General features: G+C 41.3%; 1 protein-coding gene across 1 annotated transcript in view; it reads right to left on the bottom strand.

Annotated features, from left to right (window-relative positions):
• CRB1 (crumbs cell polarity complex component 1) overlaps nucleotides 1-17821 on the bottom strand; it is a 213682-nt gene extending 195861 nt beyond the window's left edge. Inside the window, 1 exon segment of the mRNA NM_001192482.2 lies at nucleotides 17741-17821. Within this exon segment, the coding sequence (NP_001179411.2) occupies nucleotides 17741-17810 (70 nt within the window). The 5' untranslated portion in view covers nucleotides 17811-17821.
• Between the last annotated feature and the right edge of the window lie 655 nt (nucleotides 17822-18476).

Below are 18476 nucleotides of genomic sequence, written 5' to 3'. Positions count from 1 at the left end.
AATTTCTGAACTTTGCACTTTTTTACTGAAGTTTAACTGACTTACAATTTTATATTAGTTGTACAACATCGTGATTCAACAGTTTCCTACATTATGAAATGATCACCATAATAAATCTAGTTACCATCTGTCTCCATACAAAGTTATTACAACATTATTGACTATATTCTCCTGTTGTATATTACATCCCCATGGCGTATTTATAGCTGGAAGTTTGTACCTCTTAATCTGCCCCTCTTATTTGTTTTTATCCAAGTTTGCGTAACTAAAAAGGAAGGCAATTCCTGGTGGATCATTTGTATTTCTTTCTCCTTCATGAGTAGAGTAAAAACAGAATTTCCAGACAAGACAGATAAATTGAGTATAAGTGAACTTTGCCTTGTCACTGCCTCCAGCATCTTTCTTTAGCATTTCTCTTCCTCACAGTGGAAAGTCAGTAACCTCATGCTGCACTGGGGTCATTCAGGGTCCCCACTATAGAGGTCACGATAGTACAAATCTTTCCCAAGCTCTCCACAGGTGATCTGCTTTAGGTCTTGCTGCTTCAAGTCTCTCAGAGAAGACAATGGCAACCCACTCCAGTACTCTTGCCTGGAAAATCCCATGGAATGGAGGAGCCTGGTGGGCTACAGTCCACGGGGTTGCTAAGAGTCAGACACGACTGAGTGACTTCACTTTCATGCATTGGAAAAGGAAATGGCAACCCACTCCAGTATTCTTGCCTGGAGAATCCCAGGGACGGGGGAGCCTGGTTGGGCTGCTGTCTATGGCGTTACACAGAGTCGGACACGACTGAAGCGACTTAGCAGCAGCTTTAAGTCTCTAAGAAACAAAGTAAATATATGTTGATTTTTTCATTATCTTTTCACAAATTAACCTTCTGGAGAGTCTAAATTAACAAAAGCAACAAACAATGAGGAGGAATGTCAGATACCACAGCAAGCTATTTGAAGAAGATATTGGTTTGGTTTCGTGCATGCTAAGTCACTTCAGTCCTGTCCGACTCTTTGTGACCCTATAAACTGTAGCCCAGCAGGCTCCTCTGTCCATGGGGTTCTCCAGGCAAGAATACAGGACAGTAGGTCAAAGTCACTCTATATGTCAAAGGACTGGGACGACCTTTGTTAAATTTTCCCAACTTAGGGTTTACCAAATTCAGCCTCTTTGTTGTCAAGTTCTGCCTTTCTTTCTTAACTCCTATATATTCTTTGATCTAGAAATCTATTTGACCTGTCCAGTGACCTCTGAATATGTGATACAATGTGAATTCTTAGAATTACAAAAGCATATAAATATTATACAATAAATGAATCTATCAACTCAAGTTTAATTTGAGAATTCTGATATTTATGAACTTTAATTTGTGAACATCCATTACTCGATAAAGTAGAAAATTAACAGAATTCCAGTATTTTTTTACCCATGAACCAGAGACAAAATGAGCCTGTGAAATAGTTAAATATTCATTTTTTCTGATGACCATATGGTTTTGGTTTTAATTACAGACATAAGCAAAAATTTTATAAAATGCAAAAAAAATGAGAACTATGTGAGTGACTTATAAAATCACGGGGTTGGGTGATGCATTAGGAAGGCATTCGCAGCACCCAGGGGTCCTCAGGTACCAAGAACCTGTGATCACACTGAAGATTAATTCTAGCAAAACACTGTGACTTTATCGTGCTGGCTAAGACGTCCAGGGGAATCACACAGGCCCAGGGAAACTTGTCAAAAAGAGATTGTTTCCTAATTCACTGAAAGTGAAGACTGAAAGTGAAAGTGCTGGTCGCTTAGCCTCATGTCTGACTCTTTGTGATCCCATGGACTGTAGCCTGACAGGCTCCTCTCTTCTTGGGATTTCCCAGGCAAGAATAGTTGGCTAGGTTGCCATTCCATTCTCCAGGAGAAGATCCAAACCCAGGGACTGAACCTGGATTTGTTGCACTGCAGACAGATTCTTTACTTTCTGAGCTGCCAGGGAAGCCCCAATTCAGAGACTAAACAAAATTAAATTAGTAATTCCTGAAAGTTAAGATTTATTGAGACAGTTTTAATTTTATGCAGATGATTCTTTTCATTATTTAATTAGCAGGTGTATTTCCCGGGCATGTTCGTCCCCTGGTGAAAGTGGGAGGAGCTTTGTCTCCTGTCTCATGCACTGCTTCTCAAAACTTCTGGCTTGTGATCATCAATCCTTATTTCCACCACTTTGGCCTCAGCAAAGAAGAAAATATAAGTCACAATATACTGTTAATAGCTCAATTCCACTATTATCACCATTATTCACCATTCTACTCCTCGAGCTTAGAAAGTTTGGAGAGACAGAGGCTTTGAAATGCAGTAACACAGATGAGCTCAACTTGAGACTGACATTCTTATTCCTAGTCCTTTGCACATCCCACGGAGAGGAACGTTTCACTGGCTATTTTTTCTCTGGAGGTCGTGGCCTCTGTCAAGTTGACCGATCTCTCTCCCCATCCTCCATTTCTTTCTGAATTCTACCTTGTTTATTCTCTGACTCCCAAACTCATGGTCATTCATCATTAAAAGCAGTTTAGCTGTCATTTCCTTGCAAATCTTCAAAGAAGCCATGCCCTTGGAGGAGGTGGAGCCTCACCTTTCTACCCCCGCCAAGCAGTTATCCCAACTACCTTCCAGGTCACTTCCCAACCAGAGGGACTGCCGTGCTGATCAGAATCGTCCTTCTCAGGTTAACAACCATCTCACACTTCAGAAGCCTGCACCCCTGACCTATTTCAGCAACCAACTCTCAAGACCACAACTTGTCGCCATCCCTCACTCCCACTACATGGAATTGTTCAGTGACATGGTAATCATTGACCTGCAGCACAACATGTTTTCAAAGACAGACTAGGTTTAAATTTTAACTAGAAGTGAAAGGATTGTGACAGAGCATAGGGTGAACCTCTAAGTTCAGCAATGATCATTTCAGAAATCCATCAAGGAAGAAAAGATTTTCCAACCGAGCAGTGGGTTTCCTTGTTCTCTTTTAAAAACAACTAGAGTATTATAATGAACACTTGATTCATCCACTTTTGAAAGACATATCCAATGATTCTAAGATTTTTCCATGCTTACTATGAGTCTGTGTAAGACAGGCCTGAAGATCCGACCTTTAGTCTTGCAAAGCAGCAAATGATGAATAGTTAGAAATTTACCTAACTCAGAGGCAAGATAACTGAGAATTCTGTGTACCAGAGTGAGCACTTACACTCATCATGAAGGCTGCTTAATGAGTAACTGGGAGCTAATGGAACAGAGCTGTCCTGGAGAATGGGGGCAGTTTATGTTAACGAGTGACCAGCCAAGTACATGCATCAGTTCAGTCCAGTTCAGTTCAGTCACTCAGTCATGATCGACTCTTTGAAACCCCATGAACTGCAGCATGTCAGGCCTCCCTGTCCATCACCAATTCCCGGAGTTTACTCAAACTCATGTCCATTTAGTCAGTGATGCCATCCAACCATCTTATCCTCTGCCATCCCCTTATCCTCCCACCTTCAATCTTTCCCAGCATCAGGGTCTTTTCAAATGAGTCAGTTCTTCGAGTCAGGGGGCCAAAGTATTGGAGCTTCAGCTTCAGCATCTGTCCTTCCAATGAATAATTAGAACTGATCTCTTTTAGGATGGACTGGTTGGATCTCCTTGCTGTCCAAGGGACTCTCAAGAGTCTTCTCCAACACCACAGTTCAAAAGCATCAATTCTTCTGCACTCAGCTTTCTTTATAGTCCAACTCTCACGTCCATACATGACTACTGGAAAAACCATAGTCTTGACTAGATGGACCTGTGTTGGCAAAGTAATGTCTCTGCTTTTTATTATGGTGTGCTGTCTAGGTTGGTCATAGCTTTTCTTCCAAGGAGTAGTAAAGTTAAGTCGCTCAGTCGTGTTCGACCCCATGGACTGTAGCCCATTAGGCTCCTCCATCCATGGAATTTTCCAGGCAAGAGTACTGGAGTGGGTTGCCATTTCCTTCTCCAGGGATCTTCCCGACCCAGGGATGGGACCTAGGTCTCCCACATTGCAGGCAGACACTTTAACATCTGAGCCACCAGGGAAGCCCCAAGGAGTAAGCATCTTTTAATTTCATGGCTGCAGTCAACATCTGCAGTGATTGTTGACCCCCCAAAAATAAAGTCTCTCACTGTTTCCATTGTTTCCCCATCTCTTTGTCATGAAGTGATGGGGCCAGATGCCATGATCTTAGTCTTCTGAATGTTGACTTTTAACCCAACATTTTCACTCTCCTCTTTCACTTTCATCAAAAGGCTTTTTAGTTCTTTTTCACTTTCTGCCATAAGGGTGGTGTCATCTGCATATCTGAGGTTATTGGTATTTCTCTTGGCAATCTTGTTTCCAGCTTACGCTTCATCGAGCCCAGCATTTCTCAAGATGTACTCCGCATATAGGTTAAATAAGCAGGGTGACAACACACAGCTTTGACATACTCCTTTCCTGATTTGGAACCAGTCTGTTGTTCCACACACAGTTCTAACTATTGCTTCCTGATCTGAATACAGATTTCTCAGGATGCAGGTCAGGTGGTCTGGTATTCCCATCTCTTGAAGAATTTTTCACAGTTTATTGTAACCCACACAATCAAAGGCTTTGGCCTAGTTAATAAAGCAGAAGTAGATATTTTTCTGGAATGCTCTTGTTTTCTTGATGATCCAGCTGATGTTGACAATTTGATCTCTGGTTCTCTGCCTTTTCTAAATCCAGCTTGAACATCTGGAAGTTCATGGTTCACATACTGTTGAAGCCTGGCTTGCAGAATTTTGAGCATTACTTTGCTAGCATCTGAGATGAGTGCAACTGTGCAGTAGTTTGAGCATTCTTTGGCATTGCCTTTCTTTGGGATTAGAATGAAAACTGTCCTTTTCCAGTTCTGTGTCCACTGCTGAGTTTTCCAAATTTGCTGGCATATTGAGTGCAGCACTTTCATAGCATCATCTTTTAGGATTTGAAATAGCTCAACTGGAATTCCATCACCTCCACTAACTTTGCTTGTAGTGATGCTTCCTAAGGCCTACCTGACTTCACACTCAAGCATGTCTGGCTCTAGTTGAATGATCACACCATCATGGTTATCTGGGTCATGAAGATCTTTTTAATATAGTTCTGTGTATTCTTGCCACCTCTTAATATCTTCTGCTTCTGTGAGGCCCATACCATTTCTGTCTTTTATAGTGCCCATCTTTGCATGACATATTCCCTTAGTAATTCTAACTTTCTTGAAGAGATCTCTAGTCTTTCCCATTCTATTATTTTCCTCTATTTCTTTGCATTTATTACTGAGGAATGCTTTCTTATCTCTCCTTCCTATTCTTCGGAACTTTGCATTTATATGGGTATATCTTTCCTTTTCTCCTTTGCCTTTAGCATCTCTTCTTTTCTCAGCTATTTGTAAGGCCTCCTCAGACAACCTTTTTGTCTTTTTGCATTTTTTTTCTTGGGGATGGTCTTGATCCCTGCCTCCTGTACAATATCACAAACCTCCGTAGTTCTTCAGGCACTCTGTCTATCAGATCTAATCCCTTGAATTTATTTCTCACTTCCACTGTATAATTGTAAGGGATTTGATTTAGGTCATACCTGAAAGGTCCAGGGGTTTCCCCTACTTTCTTCAATTTACGTCTGAATTTGGCAATAAGGAGTTCATGATCTGAGCCACAGTCAGCTTCCAGTCTTGTTTTTTCTGACTGTATAGAGCTTCTCCATTTTTGTCTGCAAAGAATAAATCAACTTGATTTCAATATTGACCATCTGGTGATGTCCACTTGTAGAGTCTTCTCTTATGTTGTTGGAAGACGGTGTTTGTTATGACCAGTGAATTCGCTTGGCAAAACTCTGTTAGCCTTTGCCCTGCTTCATTCTGTACTCCAAGGCCAAATTTGCCTGTTACTCCAGGTATCTCTTGACTTCCTACTTTTGCATTACAGTCCCCTATGATGAAAAGGACATCTTTTTTTGGTGTTTGTTCTAGAAGTTCTTGTAGGTCTTCATAGAATGGTTCAACTTCAGCTTCTCTGGCATTAGTGATTGGGGCATAAACTTGGATAACTGTGATATGAATGGCTTGCCTTGGAAACCAACAGAGATCATTCTGTCATTTTTGAGACTGCACCCAAGCACTGCATTTTAGACTCTTTTGTTGACTATGAGGGCTACTCCATTTCTTCTAAAGGATTCTTAGAACAATGTGTAAACAGTCTATATATATATATATATATATCTACACCATTAATGTAGATTTGCCTAGAGAACAATGATCTTTTCCATGGTCAATATCTTGCTCGTATTAACTACTTAATAAATATTTGTTGAAATGTTTGTCAATGTCAGCAAATTTTTAATATTCATCCTTAATGGTGGCTTGGTGATAAAGAATCTGCCTGCAATGCAGGAGACATGGGTTCAATCCCTGGGTCAGGAAGATCCCCCAGGGAAGGAAATGGTCATCTATTCCAGTATTCTTGGTTGGAAAATCCCAAGAACAGAAAAGCCTGGTGGGCTACAGTCATGGGGTTGCAAAAGAGTCAGACATGATTTAGCGGCTAAACAACAACAATAGTTATTAAAATAAATTTGTTTAGAGATTGCCCTCTGGAAGTTGGAAACAAAGGAAAAGTGAAACAGACCACACTATTTGTTTTAAATATTCTCTGCTTTAATATATCCTGAGTCCAATAACATCAGGCTTAGTCATATGACCTGCCTTGATGAATTAAATATGACCCAGAGTGACAGGTCATGTATGTGCTGAAGCTGTGACGTGGTTCTAGCCCCACTCTTTCCCTCTGCTGTAAAAACACCAGTTCTAAAAAGGGACTCCCTTTCTGGCCTGTGCCCAGATGAGGACACATGAAGCAGAGCTTCAGTGAGCCTGCCCCAAGACATGATGAGGAACAAAATAGAAACTTTTGTGGTTGTAAACTGATGTTGAGTTTGACCATTACAATATAATCTAACGAAAGCTGCCTCATATAGGGTGAGGCTACTAAAAACACTTGGTATATATTTCTGTGTTTGTGCCAGTATCATACTGTTTTGATTATCGTCTGAAGTCAGGGAATCTGATTCCTCCAGCTCTTTTCCAAAGACCCCAATTTGTGTTTCTGTACAAATTGTAAAATTTTTTGTTCAAATTCTGTGGAAAATGCTACAAAACAGGATAGAAAGTTCAGGGAGAAACCCACACACCTATGGTCGCCTAACCGACGACAAAGCAAAGACAGTCTCTTCAATAAGTGGTGCTGGGACAACTGTACAGCTGCATGAAAAGAGGGAAATCACTACATTCTCTAACACCAAACACAAAAACAAACTCAAAATGGATTAAAGGCCTAAACATACGACTGGATACTAAAAAATTCTCAGAGGAAAACATAGGCAGAATACTGACAAATCACAAGATCTTTTTTGATCTATCTCCAAGAGCGATTAAAATAAAAACAAAAATAAACAAACGGGACCTAATGAAACTTAAAAGCTTTCCCACAGCAAAGGAAATCATTAACAAAAGGAACAACTCATAGAATGGGAGAAAATATTTGCAAATGAGGTGACTGACATAGCATTAATCCCCCAAATACAGAAACAATTTATGCAGCCCCATATTAAAAAAAAAAACAAACCTCCAAACAGCCCAATCAATCAATTGGCAGAATATCTAAACAGACATTTCTCTGAAGAAGACATATAGTTGGCCAAGAAGCACATTAAAAGATGCTCAAAATCACTAATTATTAGAGAAATGTAAATCAAAACTTCACTGGTATAAATGTAAGTTAAAACTTCCGAATTGCAGGCAGATTCTTTACTGACTCCATGAGAGACCTAGGTTCGATCCCCAGTTTGGGAAGATTACCTGGAGGAGGACAAGGCGATCACTCCAGGATTCTTGCCTGGAGAATCCCATGGACAGACAAGCCTGGTGGGCTGCAGTCCATGGGGTCACAAAGAGTGGGGCACGACTGAGCGACTAAAAACACACAAATCAAAACTACAATGAGGTGTCACTTCACATCAAATGGCCATCATCAAACAAATCTATAAACAATAAATGCTGGAGAGGGTGTAGAGAGAAGAGAACCCTCCTACACTGTAAGTGGGAATGTTAATTGGCACAGCCATGATGGAGAACAGTATGGACATTCCTTTAAAAACTAAAAACAGAGCTACCCTTTGATATAGGAATCCCATTCCTGGGCATGTCCACAGAAAACCATGATTCAAAAGGACACGTGGACCCCGGTGTTCATTTTAGAACTATTTACAATATCCAAGACATTGGAAGCAACCTAAATATCCATTGACAGATGAATGGATAAAGAAGATGTGGTACATATATACAGTGGAATATTACTCAGCCACAACAAAAAGTGTAATAATGCCATTTATAGCAACATGAATAGACCTAGAGATTGTCATACTGAGTGAAGTAAGTCTGACAGAGAAAGACACATATCAATGATATTGCTTATAGGTGGAATATTTAAAGAATGCTACAAATGAACCTATTTACATAAAACAGAAATTGAGTCACAAATGTAGAGAAAAAAAATCTTATGGATGCTAAGGGGAGAAAGATGGGGAGAGATAAATTTGGGGGTTGGGGTTGACATATACATACTACTATATATGAAAGATAACTAATAAGAACATACTACATAGCACAGGGAATTTTATCCAATACCCTGTAATTACCTATGTGGGAACAGAATCTAAAAAAGAGTGGATAATGTATAGGTATAACTGATTCCCATCGCTGTACAACAAAACTAACAACATTGTAAATCATCTGTACTCCAATAAAAAATAATAATAAAAAAAATAAAAACACTATTGATCCAAGCCTATGATTCCATTACTTAGAATAATCATGGAATCAAAAAATGTAGATCTCACAGGAATCTGGTAATTATATAATCACCCCCCTCATTCTACAAATGAGAAATCAGAGAGTGTAAATGGTGCATTTACGGATGTACAATTAACCAACATTGGCCAGGGCCCAAATTAGAACATCCTGACTCTACTTATTTAAAAATTGATGCTGAATATATAAATATTTGTTCTTCAACTACATTAAAAGAAGGATCACTAAAATTATAGACAGGTAGACATCAGAATAATGAATTCCTTGTATAAAAAAGTTATTGCTGCTAACTCACAACTGGTTTTCCAATAGCGCTGCTTTATCTGCTAAGTGCTATTTCCGTTTTCTCTCTTTGTGTTCAAAGCAACAAATTTGAGGCCAGCTGATTAGACTGACCAGTACTTGTATCCACTTGGTCTCCGTGGGAAGCAGACAGAATCATACAGATTGGACCACAAACCCATCCTCATTAGCACTCTGCTCTCACCAAGTTGCCTAATTTTAAGAATCAAAGAATTTTGGATTCAGAGAAAAGAATCATTCATTTGGCAATTATCAGGATAATTACGTGAAGAACCAAAAAGACCACAGGAAGGTTAATCTAGGTTACATATGAGTGAGTCTCATTTCTGCAGATATTAGTCATGGGGGTGGATAGCAGTTGAAACTATAAACAGTTTTAATTTGGAAAACTTTTAAAGGCGAAATGGATACTCAGTTATCTAGCACTCATTAAAAAAAAACCACAACCCTGATTTGTAGTGTTTGCCAATTTCTCTGATGCCAGTTACTGCCACCATTGCTCATTGGAGCCAACAGTTTAATAACTCTCTTGCAAAATCCCTGAGTGTTTGCCTCTTGGCTTTCGTGAGTTGGTAGGAGGCTTGGAATCTGACAGACCTGGGATTAAATCTCAATTGTCACTTTGTAGTTGCCTTTTAAGTATATCACATAAGCTATCATGATCTCAGGTGTCTTAACAATAGCTACTTTTTAGGACTTGAGGTATGGATAACAAACCCATGATACTTCTTCTACTTGGCTCTCCTCTTGCTTAATCTGCTCCAGCAACACCGCTCGCCTCATGATGCCTCAAAAACTCTGGGCACGCCCCTCCCGTGGGACTAAGAGCTGCTGTTTTCTTTGCCAAAATGGTTTCCACCCACATAGCTTCATGGCTCACTTGCTCCGTTGCTTTTCTCCAAAGCACTATTGCCAGCTTAAAGTTACATATTGTACTTGTGTTTTTTCTGTCTCATCCCATTTAAATATAAACACATTAGCAAGGATTGTGGTCTTCTTGTTCACAACTATAAAATGAGCAGTAGCAAACATACAGACATTAAATACCTGTTGAATAAAGGAGTCAATGAAGAAATGATTGAATAGTGAACATTTAAATATTTATCATCCTAACCAACCACGGTCTGGCTAGACAAAGCTATGGTTTTTCCAGTATGGATGTGAGAGTTGGAACATAAAGAAAGAGAGAGTTGGAACATAAAGAAAGCTGAGCACCAAAGAACTGATCCAACCAGTCCATCCTAAAGGAAATCAGTCCTGAATATTCATTGGAAGGACTGATGCTGAAGCTGAAACTTCAATACTTTGGCCACCTAAGGGGAAGAACTGACTCATTGGAAAAGACCCTGATGCTGGGAGGGATTGGGGGCAGGAGGATAAGGGGGTGACAGAGGATGAGATGGTTGGATGGCATCACCAACTCAATGGACATGAGTTTGAGCAAGCTCTGGGAGTTGGTGATGGACAGGGAAGCCTGGCGTGCTGCAGTCCATGGGGTCGCAAGGAGTGGGACACGACTGAGCAACTGAACTGAACTCAACTCAACTGAATCATCCTGTTCTCTGGTGTCCCAGACGGTAAAGAATCCACCTGCAATGCAGCAGACCTAGGTTCAATTTCTGGATTGGAAAGATCCCCTGGAGAAGGGAATGGTTACCAACTCCAGTATTCTTGCCTGGAGAATTCCATGGACTGAGGAGCCCAGTGGGGTCACAAAGAGTCAGACACGACTGAATGACTAACACACACCTCTCCAGGCTAGGGATAACTAGTCTTACCTTCATTTCCCTATAGAGCTAATACGCTTTTTGCTTCAGCTAAAACATTTCAGCTCTGGGTAGGCAAGCTCATTTCTACCACTATGTCTTTTCTTATTTTTGGTCCCATCCTGTTATTATTCTAAGTACACTGGTTTGCGTTCTCCATGCAGTAGAACTTTTCTGAGAACAAAGAGAAGGCTAGGGAACATATGACAACACGCCTAACACACTGCTGGAAAACTCTGGAGGAATCACTGCTTTTTATTAATTTGGGAAGAAAACTCTACAAGACTCATAAAGGGTGTTAACAGTATCAGCAAATAGGACCTGGTTCTAGATGACTGAGTCCATTCCTTCCTCAGATTTCACTGTTACGGCAAAATCATGAAGTCCTAACCCCTGGTGCTTGTGCCCTGTGCACTTTACAAGGTCTTCGGGAATGCACACGTGTTAAGATGTGGTCATTAGGATGGGCCCGAACCCAATGTGCCTGATGTTCTTATAAGAGGGACAGAAGAGACACAGACAGACACAGGGCGCACACCGTGTAATCACAGAGGCGGAGCGTGGAGTGATGCAGCTGCGGAACAAGGAACGCCAGGGCTTGAAGATCACCACCACCAGACACTGGGAAGAGGCACGGAAGGATTTGACCCAGAGTCTCGGAGGGAGCAGAGGCCCTGCTGACACCCTGACTTGAGACTTCCAGCCTCTAGAACCAGGAGAGAATGGATTTCTGGTGACCCACACCATTTCTGGCACTTGGCTACAGCTTACGTAGGAAACTAAGACCATAGCCCAAGATTGGAAGCAGCCAAGATGACCTCTAATAGGTGAATAAACAAAATGTGGTACATCAACATAATGGGATATTATCCAGGGATAAAAAGAAATGAGGTATTCAAGTCACAGAACATCATGGAGAAGCCTTCAATGAATACAGCTACTTGAAAGAAACTAGTCTGAAAAGGTTACACATTTTATGCTTTCCAATTATATACCATCCTGTAAAAGACAAAACTATAGAGACAGTAATATCCCCTGGAGAAGGGAATGGCAACCCACTCCTGTATTCTTGCCTAGAGAATCCCATGGACAGAGGAGCCTGGCGGGCTACAGTCCACGGGGTCACAAAGAATAGGACATGACTGAAGCAACTTAGCAGCCACGCACACAGGAACAATAAAATGATCAGAGACTGTCCAGAGGGCGAGAGCAGAAAGAGAGGGTTAGAAAGGGGACTTAGAGAGTAGGGAAACTGTTCTGTATTATGTTGTAATAGAGCATTTTAAAAACCTAGAGAACTGTAGAGAAAGAAGAGTGAACTCTATTGTATACAAAGATCCCAGGAAGGAAAGTTGATCAGGACAGCAAAGAAATGCAGAAAACAATCACACAGAAGGTGCTGAGGGAAAAGGTGCTATCCAAAGGAAACACGCAGGGCTTCCCTGATGGCTCTGTTAGAAAGAATTCGCCTCTCAATGCAGGGGCCGAATGTGATTGCAGGTTTGATCCCCGGGTTGGGAAGAGCTCCTGGAGTAGGAAATGCCAACTCACTCCAGTATTCTTTCCTGGAAAATCCGATGGACAGAGGAGCCTGGTGGGCTATAGTCTATGATTACAAAGAGTTGGACACTACTGAGCATGCACACAGGGAAACAAGCGTCAAAATACAAACAGAAACCAACTCATTTTAAAGCAATTATCCTCCAATTAACATGTTTTAAAAAAGAATAAAAACAAAAGGAAAGTCACATAAATAGTACATGCAAATTGATAAAGATATTTCAACAGGATTGTGGGTTGAAACTTTGACATTGGTAGTGTGTCCCTCAGTCGTGTCCAACTCTTTGTGACCCCATGGACTATTAACCCAGCAGGCTACTCTGTGCATGGGGTTCTCCAGGCAAGAATACTGGAGTGGGTTGCCGTTTCCTTCTCCAGGGGATCTTCCTGACCCAGGGATCAAACCTGGGTCTCCCACATTGGGAGGCAATTGAGCAAACTCAATTATTTCTTGATAACAGCCACCAGGGTTATTACGATTGAATACATCTGATCATATTTTATCTTTATAGATTCTATTTGCTCTGTATACTTCAGGTAGATTGAAAAGAAAGCATTCTTTCAAATGCTTTTTCCCTTCTCCAGGGGATCTTCCCCACCCAGGGATCAAACCCAGGTCTCCAACATTGCAGGCAGATTCTTTACCAACTGAGCTACTTCTTTAAAATAACAATTCAAATTCATCTACTTAATCATTGCTGATGGGTTCTAGAAGATAGGATGGCATCCCAAAGTCTTTGAAGTTATTCAAATAAATTCAATAATAGTTTTGTCAAAGCACATTTCTCTTATACACTGTTAAATATGCCCACACTTTGAATACTGGTTAAAACAATTTTAAATTAAACTAGATGTTGAATCTACATTGACAATATTCAATTTAGATCCAAATGCATGAAAGACTCAAGAAAGATAGCTATAAATTACTTTCCTAAAGCACAGTAGCTCTAATATGGTAGTTTCCTTTCATATGTCAAGGTCACAAAGAGAGTCATTTATAAGGTGCTGTCATTATTTAAAAGAGCCCCATGGACACTGTGAACCATATGAAAATTTCATGCCAATAAAGTTCTCCCTTGGGTTTCCCTAGTGGCTCAGTGGAAAACCATCTGCCTGCCAATGATAGAGACACGGATTTGATCCCCAGTCCAGGGACGTCCCACACGCCACAGGGCAACTAAGCCCTTGTGCCACGACTACTGAGCCTGCACTCTAGAGCCCCCGAGTTGCAACTACTGGTCCCAGGAGCACCCGAAAGCTTGTGCTCCACAACAAAAGAAGCCACCGCAATGAGAAATCTTCACACCGCAACTGGGCTTCCCTTGTGGCTCAGCTGGTAAAGAACCCGCCTGCCATGCGGGAGACCTAGGTTCAATCCTTGGGTAGGAAGATGCCCTGGAGAAGGGAAAGGCTATCCACTCCAGTATTCTGGTCTGCAGAATTTCATGGACTGTACCCAAGGGGTAACACACAAAGAGTTGGACACTACTGAGGGACTTTCACATCACTCAACTTCCCACTCTCCACAACCAGAGAAAAAGCCTGCACAGCAACCGAGACCAGCGCAGACAACAAGTAAATAAATAAAACTCTTAAAATTCTCTCTTAATACATCACAAGCAGAAAACTTCCTGATGGCTCACTGTGGGTTGCGGAATACCTGGGTTCGATCCCTGGGTTGGGAAGATCCCCTGGAGAAGGCAAAGGCTGCCTGCTCCAGTATTCTGGCCTGGTCACAAACAGTCAGACACGACTGAGCGACTTTCACTTTCACATTAAAATTCTCTCTTAACACATCAAAGCAGAAAACAATAGTTCTTCTTGAATTATTAAAATTCAATGTAGGTTACGTACAATAACCAGTTTTGTAAAACTACGGAACTGATAGGAAAACAATTGGCAGCGTGTAACCGCAAATTCATCACAGCTCTGAGTAAAGGGGAGTGTCTCTGCACAGAAGAGGAAGGGAATGTCCCTTCCTGAACTCTGCTCTGAGACTCCGAATGTCCATGTCCTCATCCAGAAGGAAATGGAATTGTAGGACAGTGCATGGTCAACAGAAACAGCACATCCTGGAAGGAGAGGGAGGCACCACTTTCATGAAAAAATTACAGTATGGAACCAAGGGTGACTCTTCCCTCTTCATTTAAAAGAATGTACTTCATTTTTCATTTCAAAAACTTTTTGTTAAAGTTCAAGAGGAAAAAAATATTGATTCAATAAATTCATATGATCCAAATAACCACAATTTTCTCTATGTTTTTATGATGTTCTGAGCAGTGTGCTAACCTACCTTCCCCCAGCACCGCCCCCAGCTCCCCACACTGCTGCTGCATTATCCTTCAAGAGAGTCAGTACACAAGCTAGGAGCACAGCAGCCAGAGTCAGACCTCTCGGCCCTAGTCCCAGGCCCGGCATTCCCGGCAGTGTGGCCTCAGAAAAGCAAATAACCTCTGTGTGTGCCACGGTTGCTTCAGCTGTAAGACAATTAATAAAAGGTTCTACTTGATAATGTGGTCATGTGTGTCATAAGGAAAAAACGCTCGTAAAGCTCATTGTACTTATATTTTTTCTCCTAAACAATCTCTTCGAGGAGAGAGAGACACTTATGTCTTACAACTCTGATTAAAGTTCTCAGGAAGATGTATTGCATACTGCAGAACTTGTGATCGCCTGTGTTTGAAACAGAGAGCTTGCTGACAATACATTCATGGGGACCCACCCAGACATATGAATTATCAGGGGCTGCACTTGAGAGGTGGCATCTTAAACATTCCAGGTCTCTGTTGTCTACCAAAGGCTGAGACACCCGGTGTAGCCTTCTGACTCTATACAATAGGGACAGTTATAATCATAGCTATCTTATGGGGGAGCTGGGAAGAATTAAATGAAGTATAGCACATATAAAATATTTAGCAAGGTCAGCAAACGTACTATTATTTATTAATATGGATGGAATATAGGATTTGTCACATAAGCAGTCAGAGTGGAAAAGAAGGCTGAGGTTGTGAAAGTTTTCAAGTCGGGGGAAGAAAATGCCTAAACTAGGTATTAGGACCAAGAAGGCAGTGTCATCTCCTCTTGAAAGCAAATATATTAACACAGAGTTTGAGAGTTTGCCTGCTTAAAAATTAAAGTGAGACTTCAAGTTTTTTTAACTAATAAAAGATGTTGTTTTAGAGAATGTATCAAGTAATTCCAAAGTATTTATTTAGAGTCTATCAATAAAATCACCAATTCAAAGAGACAGAAAACACAGCTACACAGCTGTGACACCCCTGAAAACAGAGATGGCACAATAAAAGGTCTACACTCATCTCCTTAAAAGCTACGTGCAGCAAACACTAGGAACTATACCTAACTGGAATTAAAAGGTCTTTGCCATAAAAGGTACTATAAGGTCACCTCATTTTACGTTTTACCTGTCTTCCCATTTCTTTTGCTCCTTTTCTCCCCCCGTCCCCCACTTCTCAACATAAAGCTTCTGTGTCTCGTTTCCCAGTGCATGGGCCCCACTCGAAGTTTCAAGGAGGATGAATAACTAAACAACTCTTTTCAATAAGCACTGCTGCTGCTGCTGCTGAGTCGCTTCAGTCGTGTCCGACTCTTTTCGACCCCATAGACGGCAGCCCACCAGGCTCCGCCATCCCTGGGATTCTCCAGGCAAGGACACTGGAGTGGGTTGCCATTTCCTTCTCCAATGCATGAAAGTACACCTCTGGGCAAAAAACAACCCTGAGTGTGTGTGTATGTGTTGCAACTTTCCCGTTCATTTGGTTTTTCTCCACTCCCTTTGGCTGCCTCAGCTATAGCATAGTGGGCTGCCGTCTATGGGGTCGCACAGAGTCGGACACGACTGAAGAGACGCAGCAGCAGCAGCAGCACTTATTGAAAAGAGTTGTTTTTCCACCCAGCCTTTGCTACACACTCAGCTGTAAGGCATATAAGTAACAATCTCACTGTAAACCATACCAGTAACAATCTCAGCTGTAAACCATACAAGTAAAATTCTCAACTGTAAGCCATACAAGTAACAATCTCACTGTAAGCCATACAAGTAACAATCTCACTGCAAGCCATACAAGTAAAATTCTCAACTGTAAGCCAAACAAGTAACAATCTCACTGTAAGCCATACCAGTAATAATCTCAGATGTAAACCATACAGGTAACAATCTTGCTATAAGCCATACAAGTAACAATCTCTCTGTAAGCCATACAAGTAACAATCTCAGCTGTAAAACCAAAGTAACAACCTTGCTGTAAGCCACACCAGTAACAATCTCAGATGTAAACCATACAGGTAACAATCTCGCTATAAGCCATACAAGTAACAATCTCAGCTGTAAGCCATATAAGTAACAATCTCGCTGGTACAGCCACAGCAGGTGACCCAGATTACAGAACACTGTGCTAATGCCAAGCTGTCTTGTTTAACAGCAGCTGCTCTATGCTTTCCCTTATTGATATTCAGATTCAGCAGACACAAATCACACGGCCCCTTTGAGGAGCATGCACTCTGCTTGCTTCCTTTTGAATGTTCAATAGCTACCGTCCTGCATAAACACACAGCTGAGGCTGTTGGTTTCCTCTGATTTTCCAGACTGCCATATATCTGACAAGACTATCCCAGAAAACATTACTCTTATTTTCATTTGGGGAAGTTGATGGACTATGATAGATAAAACAGAAGCACATACGATAGAAAGGAAGCCCATTCCTCTCTGGTAAAATAGATGCTTTGAACCATTATCCTTTGGGGAAAATTGAGGTTCTATCCCCTTCATCATAAGAGAAACTGTTGGAACACAAAGTTCTTTAAAAGTGGAGCTACACAGCATTGGGGATAAAATGCTGTATAGCTTAAGTTCCTTTTAGACTATATCAAAGTGCCAAATTTATTCTATAAAAGTATAAACACAACAAAATAACCTCTCTATGTGCCCATTTCAATCTCGTGCTCACCATTCGAAGGGGTGAAAAAGAACATTATCTATATCTAAATACTTATTGGAAATCATAGAATCTGAAAACTGTTCACACTGGCTGGTCCCACTGATTCAACACAAGATGCTTGCTAACACCAAATCCTTTTTACTTTTTAAAAAAGCCTTGTATTTTGCAGAACGTGCAACACTACACACTATTCCCATGAAACATTTGTAAGTCAGGAAAAGTGCCAAAAGTTCAATAAATGGAAAAGACTTACTTTTTATGGAGATGAGCAGTGAGAGACTGAGGCAGAGGAGGAGACGGTGGTTAACTGTCCGTAGCGCCATGGTGTCCTGGAGGACATGCCCCGACCTGCTACTGGTGGTCTGGTCCCTGTCCAGCTCCAGCTCCCAGCCCTGCCTGACTCAGGGGGTAGCCAGCGTCTCAGAGTCTCACCTGAATGTTATCTCTGCCCCTTCCCCTCCAACAGCTCCCTCACCACAAGGACTCAGATTCCAAGAGCAGTTGTACTTCTTAGCATCTTACTTGCACAGGGGGATGGGGTGATTTTTCAAACCTGGTGCAGATTTTTTTCATGCTGGACTGGAGTCACCCCCTCAAACCGTGTGTGCTAGTTTCCTTCCATGAACAACTCTGCCTCCCAAGGGCCTGTTGAATGGTGTCCTAAACCATTCTTAGCAGAGGGTTTAGTTTCTGATGACTGTCTTGGCACACAGTCGTTATGATCTGGCAACTGTTAAAGGATCACCTTATATTGCTGTATATTTACCTTCATCTTTAAAACACAATTCACAGACACATCAGCTTTTCATAAACATACTCTCACAACTCAGATTATTGTCACTGATAAAATGGGCAGAGTCCTAGAGATTATTTAGGAGCAGTTTTATCTCAGTTAGTAAAGAATCTGCCTGCAATGCAGGAGACCCCGATTCCTGGGTCGGGAAGATCCACTAGAGAAGGGATAGGCTATCCACTCCACTATTCTTGGG

Source organism: Bos taurus, chromosome 16 (assembly GCF_002263795.3).
Source record: "Bos taurus isolate L1 Dominette 01449 registration number 42190680 breed Hereford chromosome 16, ARS-UCD2.0, whole genome shotgun sequence".
NCBI classification, from domain to species: Eukaryota; Metazoa; Chordata; class Mammalia; order Artiodactyla; family Bovidae; genus Bos; species Bos taurus.
Note: the sequence above shows the minus strand (reverse complement) of the source record. Positions and strands in the feature narration are given on the sequence as shown.